General features: G+C 54.1%; 1 protein-coding gene across 1 annotated transcript in view; it reads left to right on the top strand.

Moving 5' to 3' along the window:
* Positions 1-21,548, top strand: part of SCN4A (sodium voltage-gated channel alpha subunit 4) — a 29,973-nt gene that overhangs the window by 499 nt on the left and 7,926 nt on the right. Inside the window, 14 exon segments of the mRNA XM_062508438.1 lie at positions 263-471; positions 570-661; positions 2,229-2,546; positions 4,247-4,310; positions 4,775-4,916; positions 5,654-5,866; positions 7,828-7,983; positions 8,190-8,313; positions 9,424-9,662; positions 11,575-11,748; positions 12,036-12,392; positions 15,469-15,909; positions 20,344-20,473; positions 20,787-20,941. Of these exon segments, the coding sequence (XP_062364422.1) occupies positions 263-471; positions 570-661; positions 2,229-2,546; positions 4,247-4,310; positions 4,775-4,916; positions 5,654-5,866; positions 7,828-7,983; positions 8,190-8,313; positions 9,424-9,662; positions 11,575-11,748; positions 12,036-12,392; positions 15,469-15,909; positions 20,344-20,473; positions 20,787-20,941 (2,814 nt within the window).

The raw sequence follows: 21,548 nt of genomic DNA on the forward strand, positions 1-21,548 counted from the left end.
CAGGGTCAGTCTGGAGAGACTGAGCTAATCCACCTGTCCAGGGACCATGGGGAGAGGGGAAATCAGCATTTTCTGCTGTGGTGCTGCACAGTCAGGTCTCAGCAGCGCTTTACAGAGAGCATGGGGGTGGTGGGACATCAGCAGGGACAGAGGTGTTGCACAATGGTCACCAGAGGCATTGGTGGCTTGAAATGTCTCAGCCCACCATACAAGGTGAGGTGAAAGCTTCTCCCAGTGCTGAAGCACCCTGAAAACCCATCAGCACCCAAACTTAGCTCTGGGACAAGTGGACAAAACCTTGGATCTGGGCAAGTGTCTCCTGAGTGACCAGCCCCGTTTCAGGTATGCCTTCACTGGCATCTACACCTTCGAGTCTCTCATCAAGATCCTGTCGAGAGGCTTCTGCATCGATGACTTCACATTCCTGCGTGACCCCTGGAACTGGCTGGACTTCATGGTCATCTCCATGGCGTGAGTCTGGTGGGATGGGGAGAACAGGAGGCAAATTTGGAGGAATGAGGAATGTTCCAGGCAGAGCCCCTGGAGCTCTTCCCTCTCCTGTCCCACAGCTACATCACCGAGTTCGTGGACCTGGGGAACATCTCCGCTCTCAGGACCTTCCGTGTCCTCCGTGCCTTGAAAACCATCACGGTGATACCAGGTGGGACTTAGAGAAGGGCTTCCCCTCTGTGCTTTCCCCTGACCTCAGGTATTCCCACTGTTCCCAGCAATTCCTGCTTCTTTTGGCAGCTCCAAGAGAAAACAGAGGAAATGAGGTATATAATAAATTTTCCATGTAATTCAGCTTTTGGATCAGGTCCTGCTGATTTTACATCTTGCAATCAGAGGTTGTTTGCACTCATCAGGTTGTTTGGCAGCCCCTGAAGAGGCAGATGTGATGTTTTTAAGGTTCCTTGGAGATGAATTAAGGGAATTTGTGCCCCCAGTGGATTTAAGGTTTTGATAAACCAAATCTCTCAATTTTTGAAGCTATGGACTCAGTTTTGTGCTCATTTTTGGCTGTTCTGATGCTGAGGCTGGGATATTTAGCAGGTAATGATTTAACATCACCTGAAACATCCAGACTTGTGTGAGGAACACCTTATCAAATCCCTCTGATTGCTGATTTCCAAATGTGATACCGTTTCAACACCATGCTTTCAACACCTGGTGCACACAGAAATCTGAAGCATGAGATTGAACTGAAAATTAAAATTCCTTTTGGTGTCCCTGCAGGGTCCAGATTGTGAGGGTTCACATTTAAATGTTTTTTTTCTACATCAAACTGGCTAAAAATTACATTGAGCAAAATGTAAACTGCTGCTTCTTTCTGGAATGACATTCCCAAGGGCTCTGCAGAAATAGCAGAGGCAAAAATAAGCTGGTTTAGAACATCTGACTTGGTCAGGCCCTTGGAGAAGAGGATTTTACCTAAATAGTTTGGGGAATGAGCTGGCAGGAGGACAGGGCTAAAAATCATTTCCTTGGAGAATTTCTCCATGTGAGAAAGCTCTGAGCTCATAGAAGCTCTAAAGATGAACACTGGGATGTTCCAGCATTGCCCATCATCCATGTAGACCTTGGCTGACAGGAACTTCATCCTCCATGGAAAAATCCCACTGAGGACCTGTGAATGAGCCTCCTCTGGGAAGGGAACGGTTATGCTGGGGGCAGAGGTGAGCTAATCCAGATGCAGATGTCATTTTGTCACCTTTGCTTGGGCACACTAGGGATTTTCCAGCTTGAAGGAATCAGGATGAGGGGTCTGGCTGGGATCCCAACAACCCAGGGACAGCAGTTGGACCAGAGAGGCTTTTATGGAGCTGGGAGAGGTGCACAGCATCATCCAGTTGGCCAGCAAAGAGCTTCTCAACGTTCCACTCTAAAGTGCTCCACTCCAGTAGTTTGGTACAAAAAAATGCCAGATTGTGGCGTTTAGGGAAAAAAGAAAATCCAAAGGAATTGATAGCTGCCAGGCTGGGGTGCGCTTTGGTTTGGGTATCTTAAGGCTGGGATGCAGAAGTCACCAGCACCAACACAAGGGTGCTGATCTGGGGAGCTCAGCTACGTGTGGGGACAGAGCTGGGATGTGATGTGAGCACAGAGCTGGGGGCCTGAATGGTGCTGACACACGTCCCCACCACAGCCAGCACCTTTTGGGGGCACCACAGCCTGCTTCCCACAATTAACAGAGGAGCAGTCAGCTCAGTGGTGACACATCCCCCCAGGGCTGAAGACGATTGTAGGGGCTTTAATCCAGTCAGTGAAGAAGCTCTCGGATGTGATGATCCTCACGGTTTTCTGCCTGAGTGTCTTCGCCCTCATCGGCCTCCAGCTCTTCATGGGCAACCTCCGGCAGAAGTGTGTGCGGTGGCCTCCCCCCAACAGCACCTTCCTGGAGGATTTGGGGCTGGACAACAACACCTTGGTCAACTCAACCTTCTATGACTTCATGGATGACTTCACCGGCAACTTCACCGGGAACTTCACTGGGAACTTCACCAGCAACAGCACCTTTGACTTCGAGGCCTACATCAGCGATGAAGGTAAAGCTCCTGCGGCCCCTTCTCCTCTGCCCCCTCACCCTGGTTTGCTCCTCAGTTTCCTGCTCCTCCTGGCCACTCCCAGGTTTGCTCACGTGGATCTTCCTGCTGAGGCTGGTGGGTGGAACAGGCTGTGCACCCTCACGGAAGGGACAGATCAGATCAAATCCTGCTGGACAAGGAAAATGAGGTCCAGGTCCACCTGGGCAAGCTAAGCTCTTCCAGGAAGGTTTCACAACAGGAAGGTTTAGATGGACCAGTGTCTCCATCTCTCTCAATTGCTGGTCAGGGCCAATGTCCCATTGGGGTAGTTACAGCAGGGAGACCAAACCCTTGATGGGCAAGTGGAACTTTGGGTGGAAAACCAGAGGAAAAGATGCAGGAATGACATTTTTGAACCATTTTTCACTGTCTGGATCCTTCCCCACGTAGCACAGTGCCCAATGAAACCTTTACACAACACCACAAATGCCACATGAGGGGAGGGAGGGAGGGAGGAAGAGGCAGGACCAGCACATGTCCTCAGAAAGGTCTAAGATGCTCCTTTCCTACCCCTTCTCTGAAAATTTTCCCCCAAATGTGGTGGGTTTTTTGTTTGTTCTTCACTTTTAAGTTTTTAAACTCCATGAGAATGTAAAGATCTCAGCAAATCTGCCTGGTAGATCTGCAGTGTGGCAGGGTGCCCCACAGGGATGCTCCATATCTCATTCAGGACATTCAGCAGAGTTTAGAAGGCCAGGCTGGATCTCATCTGAGCTGCTTGACCCAACAATCAGCTCTGGCATTCATTATAGGAAGGTTTTGGTAGGGGGCAAGTTCAGCCCATAGGATCTGAAATGCTCCATGCAAAGAGCAGCTGCCCAAGGCTATGAGTGCAGCAGAGCATGGGGCCAGACCAAAAACCTGGAATTGCACAGACAGGGTATTTCTTCCCTGAGCCCACATGAGATAAAGAGAAGCCTCACGGCAAGAAGGCAGGCAGAGACAGAGAGGATTCAGGAAGCTCCAGAAGTCCTGGGAGGGCTGTGCTGTGTGATGTTCAGGACTGGATCCAGTAGCCTTCTGCCATATCCAGGTGTGGGTGTCTGCAGGTGCTCCTCTGTGTCCCTGGGGCAGGTGACGTGTGATGGCACTGCTTGGCAGCTCTGTGCTGCCAAGTGGATATGTACTGGATATGCGCTGGAGCTGTAAGGAAGAGCTTTAAAGGACCCCTGGTCTGTGAGTGGTGGGGGGTTGGTCCCACCAGCAATGGGAGCAGCAGGAGAAGGTGTAGTCATGGAGCAGGAGCAGTTTCCCCAGGTTTTTCTGGGACTCCTGCAGTGCCCTATGCTTGGTGCTTCCTGTGAATGCCCTGATTTTCCAGGAAAACAGGCCAGCCCTGATCCTTTGACCTCATGTTAACCCATTTTCCAGGTGTCCTGGCCCTAGCCAGATCCAGAGCCATTTCCAGGCTTGGGAGGGACCTGGTTGGATTGATGAATAAATCTCAGGAGCCCCCTGAGACAGAGCCAAGACAAACAACATAGTCAACAGAGAGTAGATACCCATGTGCCTGACACTGGGAGTCAGCAAATGCCCCTGGGATTTAAGGAATTTCTCTGACAGCAAGTTTCACCCAAGAATTTGAAAATCAATGTTTGTGCTTATTTATTTATTTATTTATCTATTTATTTTTATTCCTTTCTCCTTCCCCACCTGGAAAGCCAATTACTACTTCCTGGAGGGAGCCCTTGATGCCCTGCTCTGTGGGAACAGCAGCGATGCTGGGTGAGTGAGACCCCCTCCCTCTGGATCCCTGGGAGGGGACAGGGAGCTGGCACAGCTTGTGGGACCCCTGATGCTTGGGATGGGACTGGGTTGGGCTGGGAATGTGGCTCTGCAGGAGGACAGTCCAGGAATCCCAATGGATCACCTTGGGGACCATCCTGAGTGTATCAGCTGGATCATCCCAATGGTATCAGCTCAAGGGTATCAGTCTGGGCATCACAACTGTATCAACTTCAGGTGGAATCAGTTCAGGAATCCCAAATTTATCAGCTTGAGGGGTCTCAGTCTGAGCATCCTGCCTGTACCAGCTTTGGGGGGTATCAGGTATTAGCCAGGGGCAGCTGGTATCAGTCCAGGCATCCCACCTGTCTCATCCTGGAGGGGAGGGTCCCCCTGCTGCTCCCCCTCTCCGTAAGGATGGGTTTGGCTGCAGGGCCCCTCTCATCCCTGCTGCCCCCTGGCAGGAAGTGCCCTGAAGGCTATGAGTGCATGAAGGCCGGGAGGAACCCCAACTATGGCTACACCAGCTACGACACCTTCAGCTGGGCCTTCCTGGCCCTCTTCCGCCTCATGACCCAGGACTTCTGGGAGAACCTCTTCCAGCTGGTAGGCACTGCCCCTCCCTCCCTCCCTGTGCAAGTGTTCCTCTTGTTTCCCTGCTGCCCCTGAGGTGAAAAATCTCTGACTGGAGGCTTGTGGGTCCTTCTCCTGTGGTTTGTGGATCCAGCTAGGATAAGTGGAGATGGGGATGGTCCCATCTACTACTCCCCTAACATGGGAGTGCTGTGCATGTCCCAGGGTGCTGTCAGCTCTATCATGGAAATCAAGGATTTATAAGATTGTCCAGAGCATCTCTGGCTCAAACTGAGGGATGGGATAAGGAGAATAAGCCAGGTCACTTGCCCCCTCATTGAGCTGTCCTCTAGGGAGACAGCACAAAACCCCAGCTGACCCCGCTCCAGAGGCTGGCCAGGTGAAAGGGATCCCACACCTAAAGCTAACCCTGTCCTCTGGAAAGGTTAGAAAAAGACCATGTTGGCCTGAAGGTGAGACTGAGAAGGTGGGGGCTGAGCAAAGCAAGTCAGTGGTGGAATATTGGTCCCACCTCCATTGCTCCTAGCCCTTGGGAACCTTGGGAGCCAAGGCTTCTCTCTGCCTCCCACCAGTCCCAGCCCAGTGCCAGGGCCTGCAGGAAGGTTCATTGGGCAACTACCAGTCCTTGGAGAAGACAGGAGCAAAATATTTCCCTCCTACTACAACCAGGAGGGTGTCCTGGGGCAGAACCTTCTCTTGGGAGTATCACCAAAGTGACATCATGACATCCCTGCCACCTCTTCCCACAGACACTGCGGGCAGCAGGGAAAACCTACATGATCTTCTTCGTGGTGGTGATATTCCTGGGCTCCTTCTACCTCATCAACCTCATCCTGGCCGTAGTGGCCATGGCTTACGCTGAGCAGAACGACGCCACCATGCTGGAGGAGCAGCAGAAGGAGGAGGAATTCCAGCAGCTCATGGAGCAGCTGAAGAAGCAGCAAGAGGAGCAGGAAAGGCTGGTGAGTGGGAAGAATGGAGGCCAAAATGAGTGGTCTTGGGTACAAGGAGAGGAAATTGAGACAGCAACAAACATGGTGCAAAATCCAAAGAAAAAATCTATTTGGTCCAGAGGAAGTAAAAAAAAAATGGAGTAACTCTTTTGGGCATCACATCTGAATCAAAAAACGGAGATACTATCATGGGTGGGGACAAAAAAAAAGGCTGAAAAGATCAAATTTCCACATCCAAATTCCAGCCCAGTGTGCTCTGGGAGGCAGCAGAGAGGAGCAGCACAGGGGTGAGGTATTGTTTGAGAGGAGCAGGACATGACAGACATAAACGGCCTCAGTGGTTCCAGTGGATCAGGAAGCCTGGCAGGAGCCTAGCTCAGTGTCACCAGGGCACAAAGGAGGCATTCAGGGAAGATGGGGCACCTGCAGCACAGCTCAGCATGTCAGCAAACCCTTGGCTTTGCAGACACAAAGGGCTCGAGACACCCTGTACCTCACCTGGGAGATCCTGGTGTCCTTGTGGGAGCTAAGGAAACCTGCAATGGTGCAAGTGTCCCTGCTCATTGCAGGATAACTGGAAATTAATGGTCTTTCCAGTTCTTTCCAACCCAAACTACTCTGGGATTTCATAAATACCAGGTGGGAAGGGACCTCCAGGATCATCTGTTCCAGCCCTGCTTGGCCAAAGATGTCCCATTGTGGTCCCAGGATGTTCATCCTTCATCCCTTTGCCATGCTTGGGAATATTTCTCAGTACAACATTCCTATAAAATCATGGCCAAAAGCCTCTGGTGAAACAGCCCAGCCATTTTCCAGCTCTAACCATAATTTTGTTCCATGTAGCAACATCCACAGGAGACATCCCTGAAAATCTCTTTGTCTGGGCAAGACACCACCTCTCTCAGATGTAGAGACACTGTTTGATGTAGAGACACAAGCCAATATTTGATGCTCTCCAGAGCCTCTTATCTCTCTTCTCTTATCTGTCCAGAGCCACAACATCCCCTGGGAAGTGGCTTGTTCCTCTCTGGCCACTGCTGTTTGCAGGAAGGGTCTGAGCCAGCCCTGCCCAAGGGTTGGGGACTCTGGGGCTGGGGTCAGGCTGGTGCTGAGGCCCCTTCCCTGAGCAAATCAACCAGAGAAGTGCCCAAAGGCTTTGTTAAGGGATGTCTTCCTTTAGAGTCACACAGAGGAAATTAAAAACACAGAGAGAATTAAGCTGAGAGTAAGGGCAAAACACCTACAAGAAGTGGGGGCTTGGATCTATTTAATATCCCATGATTAAAGGTGGGAAATGTCCTGGATTTCAGCAATGTGCTGTGAGAATAGAGAATTTCCCATTCCACTGTGGCATCCTCAGATGAGTAGATATAATACATTTCAAATTTTAATAGCACTGTTAGAAAGAAAAAGAAAGCAAAAAAATACATGCAATGGAAATGTGATAATACAACATTTAGTGCAAGTGCAAAAATCCTCAAGGTCACATTTCAGCAAGACCCTTGAGGATTTTGCTTCTTTGCCATTTTGGATGAGAGCTCATTGCAAAGGGTAAAGTTTCCTGCTTAAAGAACCAAGGTTTTCTCAGTTTTGTCCCTAGGAATTATTCTCCCTGACTAAATCTGACTCAGCTGTGGAGAGCTAGGTGCAGGAGGGGAAAGGGAAAGGGAAAGGGAAAGGGAAAGGGAAAGGGAAAGGGAAAGGGAAAGGGAAAGGGAAAGGGAAAGGGAAAGGGAAAGGGAAAGGGAAAGGCTTGGAAATCCCAGGATGGCTTGGGTTGGAAGGGATCTGGAAGTTCATCCAGTCCCATCCCTGCCATGGGACACCTCCTACTACCCCAGGTTGCTCCCAGCCTCATGCATCCACCACTTTGGGGATGGAAGGAATTTTCTCACCCCCTGGAGCCCTCAGCTGCCGTGGGATGTCCCCATGGCTGCGGACACAGGGGTGACAGGGACGGGGTTGTGCAGTTGCAGGAGCGCGCATCCAGCAGCGATTCCCTGCCCAGCAGCGTGGCCGGGAAGGGACACGACTCGGACATCAACAGTGACCAGGACAAGGCCAAGGACTGCAACGGGCAGGTGGTGCCCAAGATCACCCTGCAGAGATCTGACACCGTGATTGATGTAGGTGCCATCCCTGAGGGTGCCCATCCTCACCAACCTCCTGAGGGGACTCACTTGTGCCCATCTCACTATGGGTTGGGTCCTACAAGCCTTTTTGGGGTCCCCACCTTGTGCCCAGAGGTCTCTCCAGACCATTCCCTGTTTTCTGACTGCTCCGTCTTTCAGAGCATGGAATAACTCTGCATTCCTCCCTCCTCTCCTCCCAGTTCAATCCCACCTATGAGCTGGAGAAGCCAGACCTCAACCACCTCACTGTGGGCAACCAAGATGGGCCAGGGCTGGAGAAGAGGGTGGGAAGTGCCATCAGTGTCATCTCCAATGCAGTGGAAGGTATGTCCCACTGGGTGAGGGTCCTGGTCAGTGCTAGAGGGCCTGGGTTGGTGTCCCAGATTCCCAGCCCCCGCACAAGGAATGGCTCCAGCCCTGGGATCTGTGCGGGGTCACTGATGCTCAAGCCAGACTTTTCATCCCAGCTCACTGGCATGATGCCTGGAGGCAATAATCCAATATCTCACACAAATTAATGAGATTGCAGGTGATTATAGGAGTCTCCAGACCCAACTGGGAACTGCTGAGCAGCTTCCCAGGGGCTGCTGTGTCAGCTTCAGCAATAAGCACCATGAACTCAGCAGTTCATGTCCCCTGTCCCCCCATGAACAGGCACGAAACCCTCTGGTCAGCCCAGAGCAGTCCCCTTGGATGTCCTGGCAATCTCAGAGTGGCAGGAGGCTGGGAGCAGGATTGGATCCACAGTTCCCTGGCTGATGTGCCTTTCCATCCCTCTCCAGTTTGGAGGGCCAGGTCTGCACCACCTCCGTGCATGGGCATGGGAAGGCTCCTCCTTTTTGCCCCCATATTTTTTGGATGCCACAATACAAAAAAATATCTAAAGCTTTTACAAAGTGTCCAAAGGAGGGCTATGAAGATGATAAAGGATCTGGAGGAGCCACATGAGGAGTGACTGAGGTCACTTACTTTGTTCAGCTGGAGAAGAGGACCCTGAGGTCAGACCTCAGTTCCTCCCAAGGGGCAGCTCTGATCTCTGCTCCTTGTTACCAAGGACAGGACAAGGGAACAGCTGGAGCTGGGCCAGGGGAATTTGGGATGGAGCTCAGGGAAAGGTTCTTCCCCCAGAGGGTGCTGGGCACTGCCCAGGCTCCCCAGGGAATGGTCCCAGCTCCAAGGCTGCCAGAGTTCCAGGAGTGTTTGGACAGCACTTCCAGGGATGGACAGGGTGGGATTGTTGGGGTGTCTGTGCAGGGCTAGGAGCTGGATCAATGATCCCTGTAGATGTCTTCCAGCTCAGGATATTCCATGACATCAAAATCATAGATCTTCCAGAGCTGGTCCAGGACCTCAGGAAAAGTTTTCCTTAGTGTCAGCACCTGCCCACCCAGGTGAGGACAAGGTAATCCTGCACTTTTCCTTTCCCACCCTCAGAGCTGGAAGAAGCTCACCAGAAATGCCCACCCTGGTGGTACAAATTCGCCCACACATTCCTGGTCTGGAATTGCTGCCATCCGTGGATGATGCTGAAGGAGTTTGTCAAGTTGGTGGTGATGGACCCCTTCGTGGACCTGGGCATCACCATCTGCATCGTGCTCAACACCCTCTTCATGGCTATGGAGCACTACCCCATGACGGAGGAGTTCGAGAATGTGCTGAGCGTGGGGAACCTGGTAGGGAGCTCCATCCCTCCCCTTCCGAGCTCAGCAGCCCCACACCCCATCCTGGAGGGCAGGCACCCTCTGCTGCTGTGTGAAACATCCTAGCTGCTGACAAAGCCCTGCAGGGCTCTGCACGACATCCCTGCACAGGGCTGGGCTCTGCAATGGCCCAGACCAAAGGCATTGATGTGGGATTGGGATCCATCATTCCCTGCTCCCCTCCCGCTGCAGTCCCTGTCCAGCTTGGTGCATCCTGAGCCACCCTCTTCATCACAACCCTGCTGCCAGCCCTGGGGGACACCACAGTGTCCCTGAAATGTTGGGTGGCCATGGGACAGAGCAGAGAGTGTTCCAGATTGTGGGAACAAACAGGTCCCCACTGAGGAGGAAGCAACAATGCAGCATTAAAATTAATAATAATCAGGGATTTGCCCAGTGGAAGCAGTGCAAATCTTAGCTGTCCTGGTTTAATAGGTGCATTTAGTGCTCTGCTTGGAACTGGTGACAAATGGCTCTGAGCTGGATGGATCTGCTGGTGGGACAAGCCCGGGAGCCCCCTGGCAGCGGTGGTAAATGCAAGTAAGGAATGGGCGAGCTCCCATCTCCTCTGCTGCCACTTTGCCCTGCTCCAGCACCTGCCGGGCTCTCTGGAAGCACAGCCCGGCAGTGACAGATGTCCCTGCCCGAGCGGGTGAGACTGGCTCTGGTTTCATTCAGGAAATACAAGGGGATTAATGGGCCGGTGCTCAAGGCACGGCCGGGCTGAGGCAGCTCCAGCCTTTCCTTCGAGCCAGGAGCGGATTCTTGCTGCACCCCCGGGGGAATGATCTGCTGGGGAAGGGCCAGGTGGGGATGGGAGCAGGCGGAGGGGATCCCACCAAGCCAGGGAACCCCTACATCCCCTGCCTGTGCCCCAGGTGGGAGCTGCAGCTCTGCTGCCTGTCCCACCACAGGGTGTAAAGGACAAGGGCAGGGAGCAGCTGGGAGCAGCAGGACAGGGGATGTTTGTGAGCTTTATTTGTGTTCGTCCCATGCAAGGGACGTGCGGGGATCATCCCCTGGATACTGGAGCAGGAAAAGGGCAGGGGACATTTGTGGGCTGCCATGCTGGGCACAATCCTCTGGAATATTGGAGAAGGACAAGTGATGTTTGTGGCTTTCCATGCAAAGGATATGTAGGGACAACCCCCTGGGATGTAGTTGCAGGAGCAGGACAGGAACATTTGTGGGCTTTCATGGAAGGGACATATGGGGACAATCCCCTGGGATAGTGGAGCACAACAGGGGACATTTGTGGGCTGGCATGCAAGGGACATGTGGGGACAACACCCAGGACGCAGGAGCACCAACCTCCCTGCTGTTCCTTCCTGCTCAGTGAGGGACAGACCTGTCCCAACACTATCCCCAGTCAGGGCAAATCTGTCACCAGGCCCTCTGCATGTGCTGTGCCATGGAAGTGCAGCAGGGATGTCGATTGTCACCTGGCTGAGCCCTCTCTGCAGTGACACAATACTGCAGGTGCTGTTGTGGTCCCAGCAAAGGAGCAATGTGTAAAATCCAGCTCAGCTGTCACAGGGCTCAAGGAGGGACAGGGGCATCCCAGCAGCAGCCCAGTTCCCAGTGCTGGGCATCTGTGATTTCTCAGCCATTCCAAATGTGTCTCTTTGCCAAGGAAATTTTATTTTTAATTTCCAGCTGCCATCACTCACCTTTGTGTCCCTCCAGAGGAAACAGTCACCAGTACTCCCAGTCTGGCTTCATCAGACACACTAGGCAGCACCTGGAGGGCTTGTTCCCAACTGGGACTGGCCCTAACAGGGTGAAATGGTTTGGGAATACACCAAAAGAGAGGGGTGCTTCCCACCCCACCTCACAGCTCAGCACTGGTTTATGAACAAGTGATCAAGGGTGCTGCTTCCTACAGGTCTTCACAGGGATCTTCACGGCAGAGATGGTCCTGAAGCTCATTGCTCTGGATCCCTATGAGTATTTCCAGCAGGGCTGGAACATCTTTGACAGCTTCATCGTCACTCTGAGCCTGGTAGAGCTGGGCTTGGCCAACGTGCAGGGGCTCTCCGTGCTCCGCTCCTTCCGCCTGGTACGTGCCAGGGATACCTGGGTGGTGACAGGGACAGGGTAGGGATGGCTTGCTCAGTCTCCTTCATGTTACAGGCTCAGCTTGGGAGGGATCAACTTCACCTCTGTCAAAGATAAGGCTGAGTCAAGTTAAATATTCAGGGAAGTCAGAGTCAGAGCAGCTGGGGGTTGAACCCCTCCTGCCTTGATAGAGCAGCCCCAGCAGGGTCACACAGCAGTGTCACAGCCTTGCTGGCACCTTCTGGCAACGACACTCAGCCACTCCCCTTCTTTCCTTGCCCCCTACAGCTGAGGGTTTTCAAGCTGGCCAAGTCCTGGCCCACCCTCAACATGCTCATCAAGATCATCGGCAACTCTGTGGGCGCCCTGGGCAACCTCACACTGGTTCTGGCTATCATTGTCTTCATCTTCGCTGTGGTGGGGATGCAGCTCTTCGGCAAGAGCTACATGGAGTGCGTGTGCAAGATCTCCGTGGACTGCACCCTGCCCCGCTGGCACATGCACGACTTCTTCCACTCCTTCCTCATCGTCTTCCGCATCCTCTGTGGGGAGTGGATTGAGACCATGTGGGACTGCATGGAGGTGGCCGGCCAGACCCTGTGCCTTATAGTCTTCATGATGGTCATGGTCATCGGGAACCTTGTGGTGAGGCTGGGGGCTGGGGGGAGCTGCAGGGACAGAGGGGGTCATAGAGTGGGGACACCCCTGTCCAGCTCAGCTTTTCCACAGGGCTGTGCCTGTGGGCAGGGTCTGGTTGGAGCTGCAGGGAGCAGAGGGATTCTCCGTCCCCTGGTCCGTCAAATGGGCTGCCAGTTCTATGTGAAGCAGAGGGAGAAATGATTCCTGAGGTGCCTCCAGCTGAAACCAGAGCAGGAACTGGAGGGAAACTGAGGCACAGAAAACACAAATGGTCTTTAGGCAGAGGCAAGAGCAGCTCTGGGATAAAACAGAACTCAGCTTCAAGCTGCCCTGTGTCCTCCACTTGGCTTTTCCAGCTTTCTTGCCTTATTTCCCACTCTCCTGATGAGGGATGGAGGCAGAGCTCCATCCATCCATCCATCCATCCATCCATCCATCCATCCATCCATCCATCCATCCCAACCTTTGCTCCAGGTGCTTATGGGAGCAGATCCCCCACCCCAGCAAGGCTCCTGCAGATCCCCAACCACCCCAGCCCTCACTGTGCTCCAGGTGGCATCTGGTAACAGCCAACCTCCTTCCCTGTGTCTGTGGTACCCCCTGCTCCCCTCACCCCCATCCTGCCCCACCCTCCCCACTGCCCCGGCTGCCTGTGCAGCCTGTGCTGCCTGAGCTGCAGGTCTGCAAGTTCCAGGCGAGCGTGAAATCCTTTCTAAACTTGGTAACCCCATTGCTGGCAGCTCTGGAGCTTGTTTTGCAGCTTGCGTGGGCCCTGCTCTCCCTTCTTGAGGAGCAGGGCAGGGGAGGGAAGCGCCACTATTACTTGCTGGGGTTGTGTAATCCGTTTGGAATTTGCTTTGAAAAACTATCTGCCCCGGGGAGATGCTGACCCCTGTCCCCAGGGAGGCTCTGAAAGGAGCCCGGGGAGAAACCCAGAGCAGCCCCCGGCTCGGGTCAGCTTGGAGTGTCCCACTTTGAGGACAGATAGTTGGAATTTGGTTGCCACTTGGCTTCCCTGGCTCATGGCAAGGATTTGGGGCTTTGAAGGGAGAGCCCCTGGCTGCAGACCTTGCCCCAGGTCTGTGCTGGGCAGTGCTGAGCAGGCAAGGGAAGCAGCTCAGTGACTCCCTGGGCTGCCTGTCTCCCACCAGTCAGCCAAAGTTTGTGATGCTACCTTTCTGCAAGGGACTGTAAGGCTGTGTCAGGCTGAAAATCACCCATAAGGGCACCAGTAAGGAGCAGGAGCCTCTCCAGAACCATCTGTAGGGAGTGGAGAAGTTTGGACTGAGTACCACAGCTGGGGCTCCCTGCAGAGCCCTCCCAAAAGGGGCTCTGGGAATTTTCCCTCTTCTGGAGCTCATTTTTGGAGTAGCAAAGTCCACCCACCTCTCCAAGAGACTGCTCTGGATGGGGGCAACACACGGGTGCAGCAATTTCAGCTCGTGGGGTCAGTGACAGTCCTCCCAGAGGTGTGGGTGTCCCCCTCCCAGAGGTGCCAGTGTTCCCATCCCAGAGGTGCCAGTGTCCCCATCCCAGAGGTGCACCCCAGCCCTCAGGGCAGCTCTGCAACTCCTGCACGGCTCAGCGGAGAAACACGGTGCACAGACACGGCCAGAACCCACTGTGCCCTCCTCCTCCTCCTCCTCTCTGCCAGGCTCTCCTGGCCGCGCCTCAGGTATTTCCGAGTCCTGGAGCCCGTCCCAGAGTCTCCCAAGTATCTCCGTGCAAGGAGGTGTGTGTTTCTGCGCTTCCCCTGTGCAGGAAGAAGGTGACCCGTCCTTTACTCTTAATGACACTTTGAGCATTTCCTTTGGGGTTATTCAGGGAAAAGGGAGGAAGTCAGTCGGGTGACAAGGTAACGGAGTCCAGTCCAACAAAGACAGAGCCATTAACTGTAATTGGTACTTAACGGGGGCATTCAACTGCTGGGCCCGCGGGAATTTATTTAAAGACGTGGTTTAAGGCACATGGCATGAGCCATGTGAAAACAGCACATGTCCTTGGATAGCAGCTAATTCCCGTCTCAGATGCACTGCTGGCACCGCACAACACGGCACAAACACTGGCAGCTGTGCTGGGTCTGTCCCTGCTCCGCTCCACGGGGGTGCCTGTCCCACTCCTCAGCTCCCGAGCTGCTCTAGGTTTCTAGCAGGCAGCAACTCCAGCTCTGCCAGGAGAGACTGTGGTGGAGTTCAGACACATTCTGGGATGGTGAAGTAGAAGGGGAAGCACACAAGCCCATGCTTGATACAGAGAATTTACTGGCTCGTGCTGAGGTGAAACATTGCTTTGATGGAGCAGAGCAGTGTCTGGGACACAGGGATGGACACAGCTGGGGTTCAGGCTCCTCCATGGCTCCAGGGTGTGGGAGACTGTTAGGAGCTTGCTGGGCTGCTGAGCTACCAAAGCCATAGAAGAGGATAGGAAGAGCTGCAGCTGTGACGACAAGCAGGAGGTTTCATTCTGGGGAGAGAAGGGACATGATCACACAGTCATGGAATCCCAGACTGGTTCAGGTTGGAAGGGGCATTGAAGACCACTCAATCCCACCCCTGCCATGGGCAGAGACACCTCCCACTATCCCAGGCTGCTCCAAGCCCTGTCCAGTCTGGCCTTGGACACTTCCAGGGATGGGACAGCCATAAGAGCTGAGTTGCTTCCCTGGGGATGGTGGGGAGAAGAACTAGAGGCTTGGGGAGTCTCCCATGGTATTCCTGGGGCTCCAAGAGACCAAAGGGAGGGACACACTCATTGAGCTTGAGAGGAGCTGAAACCGTGACTGGCATCACTTGCAGAGGGATCTGCGGGACAGTGGGAGCCCAGGGTGAGGTGAAGGCATCAGAGCCCAGGAGGTTTGAGGAGGAGCATGTCCATGTCCTCCAGGAATTGGGATTGGCACCTCTGCAGTTCCCAGAGCTGGTGAGGGCAGGGTAGAGCCCATCAGATCATGAGACCATGAGGCAGGGTAGAGCCCATGAAGGGGTTTCTCCACAGCAACAAGTGATCCCCGCAGCTCCAGAGGGAAATCCTGAGGCTCAGGACCTGCTGGACCTCAGGGTTGGCATTTATTTTGTCTGCCCAGGTGCTAAACCTGTTCCTGGCTCTGCTGCTGAGCTCCTTCAGCGCTGACAGCCTGGCGGCGTCGGACGACGATGGGGAGATGAACAACCTGCAGATCGCCATCGGCCGCATCAGCCGCGGCATCGCCTTCGCCAAGGCCTCGCTCCTCGCGCTGCTCCGCCGCCTCTGCAAGGGCAAGAAGGTGGCACCAGAGGAAGAGCAGGACCCCAGTAAAAGGGACAACTCCATGCTCAACCACATGGACACGGCCCTGGAGCCCAAGTCAGGGTACCTAGATGGCACCATGGACAAGGAGCACATTTTCATGGATGAGCTGGACCACATGAATTTTATCAACAACCCCAACCTGACGGTGCAGGTCCCCATCGCCTCTGAGGAGTCTGACCTCTATGAGGAAACCAGCACCCAGTCTGACACCGAGGACACCACCAATGTCAGGAAGGTGAATGGAAGGGAAGGGTTTCACCCCAAAACCGTGGCTTGCCCATTCTTGCTGTGCTGCCCAAAGAATGATGTTGATTTGGGTCACTTTTAGCTTTCTCACAGGGCTGGCGTGGACCAAACTTGGCATTTTCCAAGCTGGCATTTCCCAGTGTAGGCTGGAGTGGGAGGAGAGGGTCCAAGCAGGGCTTTGGCTGATTTGAGTCAGAATATGGGGTTATTGCCAGTGCCAGAGGGCCCCATTGTACTACAGGGGCAGTGCAAGGGTCAGAACACTCAGTTTGGGGTTAAAGATGTTCCAGAGGAATCTGATGCCAGGAAATCTGCTGATAGCACTATCATTGGATCCACTGCTAATGCCTCAGAAAGAATCGTCCTTGGGGGGCCTGAACCAGATGGAGGACCTTAGCAGGGTTGAACATGAAGCAAGGGATGTGGGAATCCAAAGCTGAGACAGCTGAGTTCAGTCTCCAGGGGACTGCTGGGATCCACTGGGAGGGTGGCAGGGGACAAGAAACTTGGGAAGACCCAAGTGGACACAAAAGAGTGATGGTGTGGTGGGAAATTACTGCTCACTCCAAGGTCCTGGGGACACAGGGCAGCTGGAGATGCTGAGGGGGACAGGAACAGGTGCATCAGCCTGGGAAGGGAGTTTGTCTGGACAAGAGGACAACCCTGAGCAGGGATTTGTCATAACTGGATGGCAAACGTGCCCAGGAGCTGAGGGAACTCTAGAGAGCTCCATCCCAACCAACCCTGCCAGATCCAGGAGGCATCTGGTGCTGCTGAACACCTACAATGGGACTGCACAAGGAGCCCCAGGAAAGGCTGGAAAATGAAGCAGGGCTCCCAAAAGTGCAGAGCCTCTCACCTCCCTCCCATCTTCAAACTCCTCACAGCTCCGCACAGTGACAGGGACCCAGCTTGGCACAACGTGGGGCAAGGAGAGAGGACAATCCTGATTATTTAGTGTTATCTGGGACAATAGGGGGGTTTCAGCATTTGGGTGCAGGAGGGGAACAGGAGGAAAGGTAGGGCTGGCCATTGTCCTGCCAAGCCCTCCAGAAGGGACAAACTTGCATGGAGCATCTTGGTCAAGGGAATGGGCCAGGGGAGTTGCTGCTCTCAGTTCTGCCAGTGTTGCCACCAGGAGGGCTGAGAGCTGACATGTCCCCCCAAATTCTTCCTACCACAACCCCAGTCCCACAGCAGCAGTGCCCAGCACAGCGGGCACACTGCAGAAATTATGCCAATGCCAGCCTGGCCACACTGGGAAAGGACACATGGGGTCCCCATGGACCTCAGCTCCCTGTCACTACAAAGGGCTTCCCAGCAGGTGGAAAAACCCTGGTGAGCAGTGATCAGACCTGTCCTGGCACAGTTCTGGGCTTTAGGGTATGCTCAGCCGACAGCACCTGCTCCAAATCATGCATGGAAAATCTCTCAGCCATCCCCAGCTGCTCAGCAAAGGCAAAGGACACCTCTCAACCAGTAAATAACTCTTCAGCCCATCGGGGCTGTTTGGTTTGGTGCCTAAATTCAGTCAAAACTGACTCAGGAGAGAGCCAAAGGGGTTCATTAAAAATAGGGGTCCTGCCAAGGCAGGGGGAGTGATGGGCTGCAATTTATCATGGAATCACAAATTATTTGGGTTGGTTAGGAGTCTCAAAGACCAGGCAGTTCCAATCCCCTGCTATAGGCAGGGACACCTTCCACCATCACAGGCTGTTCCCAGCCCCAGTGTCCAGCCTGGCCTAGGACACTTCCAGGTATCCAGGGGCAGCCACTGCTGCTCTGGGCACCCTGTGCCAGGGCCTGCCCACCCGCACAGGGAAGAATTCTTTCCCAATATCCCATCCATCCCTGCCCTCTGGCAGTGGGAGCCATTCCCTGTGTCCTGTCCCTCCATCCCTTGACCCCAGTCCCTCTCCAGCTCTCCTAGAGCCCCTTTAGGCTCTGAGCTCTCCCAGACACTTCCCTTCTCCAGGTGAACACCCCCTGCTCTCCCAACTTGCATATACAAGGTGAGATGACCATCAGCAATCAGGTGCTAATTGGTGGGAGCCCTGCGCTGTTCGCTGGGGCTGTTGCCAGCCGGGTGTGTTCGTACTCCGGGATCAGCTGTAGATGGAGCCAGAGCCCCGCACACCGCTCGCTCCGGGACACTCCCACCCGACCATCCCCAACTGCGGGAGCTTCTCCTCACGGGCTGCTCAGTCAACGCTGATAAATCCTCTCCACTTCCACAGCAGCTCCTTTCCAAGGAAAAGCTGTTTTTTCGGGGAAATGACAGCGGCAGGATCATCGCAGCTTCAATTTTGTGACCTGTGGTTGATTTCTCTTTGCAGCTCAAAGCCGGGAGGAGGTGCCAGCCTCGTCTGTGGCTCTGCAGAATCAGTGCAGGGGCTCAGGGCTCCCCCAGGGGGTTTTTCCATGGGGATCCCATCCTGTTGGACAGGGTGATGTGTCCTGAAATGCCCGGGCTGTGGTGCAGCACCGGGCTGTTGTCAGTGGAGCTCAGGGAGCTGGGAAAGGGGCTCAGCCTGGAGAAAAGGAGGCTCAGGGGGGACCTTGTGGCTCTGCACAACTCCCTGACAGGAGGGGACAGCCGGGGGGGGGTCGGGCTCTGCTCCAGGGAACAGGGACAGGAGGCGAGGGAACGGCCTCAGGCAGGGCCAGGGGAGGCTCAGGTTGGATATTAGGGAAAATTTCTTCACTAAAAGGGTTGCCCAGCCCTGGCACAGCTACCCAGGGCAGAGGTGGAGTCCCTGGTGGGTTTAAACCCCTGGAGGGGTTTAAATCCCTGGGAATGTGGCACTTGGGGACAGGTGTCAGTGGTGGCCTTGGCACTGCAGGACTCCTGAACAGTTTTTCAGGTTTTCCAACCTGATCCGTTCTGTGATCCTCAGTGCTGTGGATCATGGGCTCATGGGGTGAGTCAGGGTGTGCAGCAGCAAGGATGGGGAAGCCCCAGCCAGGCTGAAGGTGCTGGGCTAGGTATGTGATGGAAATTGCCCTTCAAACCCACTGGATCCAGGTGTAGGAGGGCTCAGGAGCCCCAGGGATGTGTTTTATCCCTGTTCCCACCCAGGAGAACCTGCCTTGAGCTCCATTCACAGAACTCCTGAGTTCTGTGAGCCATCCAAGGGCCTTTTGGACCTTACCCCACACCTCCAGGGCAGTTGCACTGGTTTGTCCCCACCTTGACCCTTTCTATGGCTGTCCTGGAGGCTCAAGTGGCTCCTGTGTGTCACAGCTTGCCTGGCTCTGTGCTGAGATTCCCTAATCATCCCCTGCCCCTCCTGTCCCTCCCCCTGGCCTTGACTGAGGGTGGTCCCAGTGGTCTGGAGAACCACAAGCTCAGAGCTGGTGCCACCCCTGCTGCTGTGTTCTCTCCTGCATGTCCCCAGATGTCCCTTACAGCAACATCTTCTCATGGAGATGTGGCCGTGGTCCCTGAAGCTGTGGGCAATGGCAGTGCCTCAGTTTACCCCAGGAGCTTTTCCCTGGTTTTTGGAGGATGGAGCAGCTCATTTATGGATTACCAAAAGCAGGAGCAGCCTGAGGGGAGGATTATCTCCTTTCCATGTAAACTAACACCTTCATGTGCTGGAAATACCCATCCTGGATCCTCTGGTTCCTGCTGCTCCCGGGTAGGATAGGCAGGGCTGGGGATCTGTTCATTCCTCAAGTGTTGCATGAGAGCTTCTCAGAAAGAAAGAAAAAAACCCAAACAAACAAACAAAAAAACCCAACCAACCAAACAACCCACAAACCAACCAAACAAACAAAAAAAACCCCAAAAAAACCTGAGGAAAAAGAGTCCCAGGGGCTTGCCAAGGTTTTCTCTTGTTATCAGCCCCTCTGGCCTTGCTGAGTGGTGTCTGGGATGGCAGCCAAGCTGAGCTGTGGAGCAGGATGGAGCTGGAAAGAGGTATTTGGGATGCAGGTTTTGAACTTGGGTGAACCTCAGGCTGAGGGCCCTTCAGCACAAGCCAAGCCAGAGGGAAGAGAGAGGAGAGGCTGCTTGGATTTCTGCACCAAAGGGGGGTTGGCTAAGCAATTCTTGAATGGGGGGGACACAGAATAGAAGGAGGAGGAGGAGGGGGCAAGAAAATCAGCCTCAGTTGGTGGCACAGGTGGATGGGAGATGGAGCTGCTGTGCTGGGAGGAAGGGTGGGATCAGGGAACCTCTTATTCCTCTGAACCTGCATGAAAAGCAAAGCTCAGGTACCAACAATCTTCCAAGGTTTGCAGCCCTGGGTGATTCAGCAGCTTCTGGGTTGTGTGTCCATAGGAGGGGGACTCAGAGCATCCTCCAAACAAGGGGGTCCAACCACCCATCTGGTGCTGCCTGGGCTCTCTGGGGCAGGAGGAGCATGGCTGGAGGCAGCCAAAGCCCAGGTGCCTGGCCTGAATTCCTGTCTGTCTGCAGAACCCCCTGTCCAGTGACAATGCCTCGTCTGTGTGCAGCACAGTGGATTACAAACCCCCAGTGCCTGAGGAGGAGGAGGTGGCAGAAGTGGCTGAGGAGAGCAATGAGCCCGAGGAGTGTTTCACTGAAGGTGAGGGACAGAGCAGGGCTGGAAATCCTATGGACAGAGGGAGATGGGTGTGGAGAGGGGAAAATGGGGTGGAGGTACCACTGCCAACCAGTTCTTGCAGCGCAGGGATCCCCAGGCTCCCTGAGCTCAGCCCCAACTCCAAACCCTCCTGTACCACCACATAGATGATCCCCATGGAGCTCCCCTTGTGCACCCCACCTCAGCCCAGCAGGATCCTGATCCAGCTTCCACTAGGGAGGGTTTAAAAAGACCAGTAAAACTGGGAACAGTGGGAACACCCTGGCCAGGAATGACCCCAGCCCTGTGTCCCCAGGCTGTGTGAAGAGGTTCCCCTGCCTCTACGTGGACATCAGCAGTGAGAAGGGAAAGATTTGGTGGAACCTCAGGAAAACCTGCTTCCGCATCGTGGAGCATGACTGGTTTGAGACTTTCATTGTCTTCATGATCCTCCTCAGCAGTGGTGCACTGGTAGGTCCCACCTTTCTCCTGTCCCAGGGGCTCTGCAGCAGCTTCCCAGCCTGGGGGAGGCCATGGAGGTGACAGAGCCCAGGTTCTGGGCATCTCCTGTGCCAAATAATCCAGCTGTAGGCAGATGTTTGATTTCAAACCCCATTTGGCTCAGGTCTAACATCCTCCAGGAGTCCTGGTACCCCCTGGTCAACCCCCCAGCATCCCTGGACCATCATCCACAGGCTGTGGTCCATGGGCTCAAGGGGATGCCACTGCCTACAGCCCCCAGTGCTGCTCTTAATGCCAGCTGTGAACCATCTGAACCATTTCTTGAGCTTTGTGTAGTTCCTCATTTCACCACCACCATCACCGGTTGTCAGGAGGTGCTTGTCAAACAGTTCATGGTTTTTATTTTGCTGTTCAGCACCTCTGTCAGTGCTCGGTGTCCCCTCTCAGAACCTGGGTGTTCCATTAAATCAATGTAATTATCTGTGTTGACCTGGTGCTCTTCTCTGAGTGTTTGGGCTGGATTTAACTCAGGAAATAGCAACTTCTCTGCAGATTTGGAGGTGAAGAGAGAGGGAAAGAGAACAGAGGGACTGAGAGGGTTTTCAGACACACTTTA

The sequence above is a fragment of the Cinclus cinclus genome, chromosome 24 (genome assembly GCF_963662255.1).
Source record: "Cinclus cinclus chromosome 24, bCinCin1.1, whole genome shotgun sequence".
NCBI classification, from domain to species: domain Eukaryota; kingdom Metazoa; phylum Chordata; class Aves; order Passeriformes; family Cinclidae; genus Cinclus; species Cinclus cinclus.